Source organism: Polistes dominula, unplaced genomic scaffold (genome assembly GCF_049000335.1).
Source record: "Polistes dominula isolate Pdom_NZ unplaced genomic scaffold, Pdom_raw_medaka contig_620, whole genome shotgun sequence".
NCBI classification, from domain to species: Eukaryota; Metazoa; Arthropoda; class Insecta; order Hymenoptera; family Vespidae; genus Polistes; species Polistes dominula.
Window position 1 is genome coordinate 1 of NW_028300871.1, and position 5670 is coordinate 5670.

Genomic DNA, 5670 nt, shown 5'->3' on the forward strand with positions numbered 1-5670 from the left:
ATGTTCAGGATTGGCATATATTATTAAGCAACCCCCCTTTTTTGGGCATTGTAACAAGTGTGAGTGTGTCTGTAGTGGTATTGTCACTACAGCGCGTTTGTTAGTCAGGTGTGTCTGTGTTGCGTCATTCGCGGTATTGTCGCGGACTACTTGGTGCGTGTAATGTATGTATTAATGCGCGAATCTTGGGCTAGCGTGCTCATCGCGCTATGTGCGTCGCGCCGTCAGTCGCCTCTTGTATTGCCGATCTACTAGACGTACTACCGAACGTCATTAACTCAGCAGTCGCCTCTTGTATTGCCGAGCTATTAGACGTACTATCCAACATTTTGTGGTCCTTCGAACCGACTTCACTTTCTATTCTAATTTTTACATTTTCTCAGCCCTAAATACTATACATTTTTTGGTCCTTCGAGCTAGATATCACTTTTATTTTACTTTTACATTTTTCGCACTAACTTTTGTTAACTCTCTTAGTTCAAATATTGCCATTACAAGTGATTGTGTAAATTTTTAAATATCGGCACGAGGCGACTCAGGGAGTTCTCCCAAAAGATTTCAGTAAAAGCACCTGTGTTTTGTCAGTGTGCTGAGTGGTTTAGAGCACTCATTAATTCTGTCAAAATTTTTATTTGACATACTAATTCATTTCTTAAATTTCTCTCATTAAATAGAGATCTTTTTTTAGACATTAAAATAACGCAGGCAGCCGAGAGTTTCAAGCATCAAGGTCAACTCAAGCAGTAACAGTACGACAAGGACTTCGAACATCGCAGCATTTCGGAAGGTTGGACCTTAAAAGGACGCAGGCTGCCGAGAGTTTTAAGCATCAAGGTCAGCACGAGCAGTAGCCGTACGACAAAGACTTCGAACAGCGCGGCATTTCGCGAGGTAAACAACTTTGGCCTTCATTGACTCATTCCTTGTTAGATCTAACGAAGCAAGAGAATATCAGTGAGTATAAACTAAAAGTCACGCGAACATTCTCTTCCGAGAGAGAATATTATTTTCAAAAATAAATTGTGTGTTAGCATTAGCTTAATATGCCAGGTTATTTTCAGTTGGATTGCGAAATGAAATATTATTTCCTTTAGTCAAAGGTTACATAGTTTATAAATAAGCTTTTATTTTCCTCTTGAGAATAGATATTATAACCAAAAGTAATATGGAAAAAATTTAACTGATAATATTGAATGTCGTATTGGCTTTGTTTACTCGTTTGCGTTCTGCTACATGAAGTATCTTTCTGTATACATCTTATATTTAGAATAATGCTATACACCCTTGATGATAAACTATTCATTTAGCTAACGAAAATAATTCTATACTTGAAACCAATAAAGTAAAATTTCTTTAGAAATAATAATTTAATAAAACAATAGATTTACAAATAATATTTTAAATCGTAAATACGCGTAGATTTTAATTTAAATTTATTAATTATTAAATTGTTAAAATTAAATATTTCTAATATTTTTACAAGTAATTTTGAATAATATTCGTTAGAGCTAATAATTTCTTTGGATATAATATTTGTTTACATCAATCGTGTGAGCATTAAGCGAGACCAAGCTAAGGGTCAACCATATACAGACTCAACTTTCATCTATAATCGTTGGTAATCACATTATATTAATTATAATCATACATTCTTTTTAATAATTTACATATTGGTAATTTGAGAAAATTTATATATATATACTACTTTAGATATAAAATTGAATTAGGTGTATAAAGATTGTATACACTGTTGCACTCTCACAGCCGTACATGTTAGTCAGTAACGGTACCATTTAGTAACCTATTACCCTGTTGTGGTTAGGATATATCTCTAGTATTGCACTAGTAGAAAATTCATCATTTGATTAAGCGTTTCTCATTTTGAAACCATTAACTATACTTTTGAAGTCTCTTATTGTTATTAGGCGACTATACAGTCCTTTTGTAGTATACTTGTAGGACAAATTACTCTATAGAAAATCAATTCAAATAATCACTATTTCAATTATTAATTCAAGGTATTCGTTCACTAATTCACTTATTAATTCAAGGTAGTAATCAAAATAAGAAAAAATGGAAGTATTGTACTCCAATCAGAAAAGGTTGCAAAATCAAATTGCAAATGCCTTTTCCAATTTTAAAAAATTAGGCCAGTCTAAAATGCTAGCTGGTCATGGTAGGGCAAGATTACAGCAAATGAATGAAAGATTTGAACAGTTCAAGAGAAATCACAATGACATATTAGAATTAAAGGATATATCTGTTAATCACGATTACTTTGAACATGACCTCTTCGATAATGTAGAAGAGAATTATTATAATAATTTAGGTGAGTTTAATGAGTTTTTAACCCCTTTAAATACATCTGTCGGTGAAAGCCACCAAAACCAATCTTTTAATAGTGATAATTCTGTTAATTTTCAAAGTTTACCTACAATAGAAATACCCACCTTCTCTGGCAAATATGAAGAGTGGTCTAACTTTAGAGATATATTCAAGGCTATTATTCATAGTAAGGCTGACTTATTACCAGTGTTAAAACATCAATATCTAAGATCTCATCTGACAGATGAAGCGTCTGATCTCATAAAAAACATTCCTTTAGCTGGGGAAAGTTACCCACAAGCATGGAATACTATTCTAGATTACTATGATAATAAGCGTAGGTTGGTCACTGAATATGTTAAAACAATTGTCACTGCTGGGCAAATGAGTAACAGTTCTTCTTCATCTTTGAAAAAACTTATGAAAGAAACAATTGGCCCCCTCGATACCTTAAAAAATATGGGGAGAGATGGGTATACAGATGTTGTCATAGGGTTAATAACTAGTAAATTTGAATTTTACACAGCTAGAGAATGGCAAAGGTATTTAGGCTGTTCCACTGAAGCTCCTAGTATGGATCAATTGAGAAGTTTTCTTTCCTCTCAAGTTATTACGTTAGAATCCTTTACGCAAAAGCCACCTATTAACAATAAGAATGTAAAGGAAACTATTTCGAAATCAACAAAAGAAGCTAATGTCAAATCAGCCCACCAAACTAATGTAAAACCCGGTATTTCTTGTACATACTGCAAAAGGAGTCATTTTATCTCTAAATGTCCGGATTTTTTAAGATTAGGTTGGACTAGTAAAAAGGAATTTGTAGGGAAAGCCAAGCTTTGTATTAATTGTCTCTGGAATCATCCAAGCAAGATCTGTAAATCTAAATACACTTGCTTCAACTGTAAAAAGATGCACCATACTGTTATGCATAGGGATAAGGATCTTACAAGGACTTCCAATAAGGAGTCTGAATGCATTTCGTCTGAAGTAAAGCAACCAATTGATAACACAAGTTTAAATGTTTATACTACTCAGATCAATAGTAGTCACTCAGTTTTGTTAGCTACAGCTAGGGTTTTAGCTTATACCAAGTCTGGTAAGCCAATAATAGTTCGTGCATTGATAGACCCTTGTTCTCAAACATCATTAATTTCAAGATCCTTAACTCAAATGCTTCAATTAAAACAGAATAAGGTCTGTATCAAACTTACTGGTGTAGGTGAAAAGATTATGTCGGAAGTGACTAGTGCTGTTGACCTTACTTTAAAGCCTTACTTTAAATCAGATTTTTCGTTAAAAATTAATGCACTGATGGTAAATAAAATCTCAGCTTATCGTCCACCTGATCATTGTCATTACATTTGCAACAATACATTGAATAATCTTCAACTAGCTGATCCAGAGTTTTACAAATCTGATCAAATCGACTTATTGTTAGGTTCTTCGGCCCATGCCTTGATAATACAAGATCAAGTGCTTAAGTTAGGCATAAATATGCCTATCGCTTCAAAATCCTCTTTAGGGTGGTTATTATCTGGGCCTGTCAGCTCTAATAACGATAATAACAAGACAGGTACTGTAACAAGTCTTCATGTTACTGAAGTAGTACCACTTACCGAATTAGTGAAACAGTTTTGGGAAGTAGAGGAAATTCCAAAGCCTTCAGAATACTTAACTAATGAGGAAAAGGAGTGTGAAAAGATCTTTAAAGACACTCATCTTATTAGGGGGACTCGAAAGTAATGTTGTTTCTGCGCATGCCAATACTTTGGATTGTCATTTGTCAGCTCATTGTTTGGTTCAGAGGCGTACCAAAGACATTGTGAGGTTATAGTGATTTCTTTACTTATAGAGAATTGAATTACAATTTTTTTCTGTAATTGTTGTTAAAATGGCCAGCCAAATACCAGAAGAGGTACACATCCAGCATTGCATGCTCTTTTTGAGTTTCTCAAGGTGCGAAATAACGTAACAGTTGCTACCAAAAACATTTGCGATGTTTATCCAAATGCACTGGACATTCGTAAATGCCAAAGGTGGTTTTCCAAGTTCAAATCGGGTAATTTTGATCTTTCCGACTCGTATCGATCAGGAAGACCATCAGCGTTAGACAACGACGTGTTAAGGGCGGAAGTGGAAGCAAATCCGTGTCAGACGATCGAGGAATTGTCAAACAGCGTCTCAACCAACCTTGGTCGACCATCCAAGAACATTTGAAGCAGATTGGGAAAGTAAGCAGAGCAGGTGTTTGGGTCCCGCATAATCTGTCCGAACAGAATAAGGCTAACCGATCAATCACATGCAACTTATTGCTTCAACGACACAACACAGAAGCGTTTTTTGATCGCTTAATCACAGGAGATGAGAAATGGGTCCCGTATGATAACCCAAAACGCAAAAGGCAGTAGCTCTCTCCAAAATGAAATTCCTCGAGTACTGCTAAGCCAGGTTTACACCCCAAAAAAGCGCTTTTGTGTGTTTGGTGGAGTATTCGCGGCATTGTTCATTTTGAATTACTGAAACCTGGACAAACTGTTACTGCAGACCTCTACAGCGAACAATTGCAGCGAGTCAATCAATCTTTAATTGAAAAGTGGCCAGCGATTGTCAACCGAAAAGGCGTCATTCTCCAACATGACAATGCAAGACCGCATCATGCAAGGCGAACTCTAGAAAAAATTAATGAATTGGGGTGGGAGGTGCCGTTTCATCCAACATATTTGCCCGATGTTGTTCTATCGGATTTCCACTTATTCCGAGCGCTGCAACACTTTAAGTGGCAAAAACACGGCAAATTTGGATGATATCCAAAATGCCATCTCTAGATATTTTGCCGAAAAACCAATTAATTTTTATCGATCAGGGATTGAAAATTTACTCACTAGATGGCAAAAGGTTATTGACAATGATGGGGAATACATCATTGATTAAAAATGAAGACTCGTTAAAAATGTATGTGTTTGTATTTAGCGTAAGAAAACGACATTACTTTCCGGTCCCCCTAATATTACAGACTCTGGCAGATTCAGTGTTAAATTACCTTTTAAAGCTTCAACTGATTCACTACATGCTGAGTCGCAGAAAAGCTATCAATTAGCTAAAAATATGTTACTTAGAATGGAGACTCGTTTCAATTCAAATGTAAAATTGAAATCTCCTTATAGCTCATTTATGAAAGAGTACCGTGACCTCAATCATATGAGTCTAGTTAGTTCAGATTCTTCAGTGCCCCGTTGGTACTTACCACATCATGGGGTTATAAAGGAAGCCAGTACTACCACAAAGCTTCGGGTAGTCTTTAATGGCTCAGCCACTGTTGGCAAAAACACATCTCTCAACGCTGTT

The 5670-nt window shown here is 35.5% G+C and overlaps 1 protein-coding gene across 1 annotated transcript; it reads left to right on the forward strand.

Moving 5' to 3' along the window:
• The first annotated feature begins 2073 nt into the window (after positions 1-2073).
• LOC149033705 (uncharacterized) lies at positions 2074-4068 on the forward strand. Its single transcript, XM_089171161.1, has one exon. It carries the CDS (start codon positions 2074-2076, stop codon positions 4066-4068), a length of 1995 nt encoding a protein of 664 aa, XP_089027287.1.
• The last annotated feature ends 1602 nt before the right edge of the window (positions 4069-5670 follow it).

Coding starts and splice junctions, on each gene's coding strand:
- LOC149033705 (XM_089171161.1), top strand. CDS start 2,074: ATGGAAGTATTGTACTCCAATCAGAAAAGGTTGCAAAATCAAATTGCA.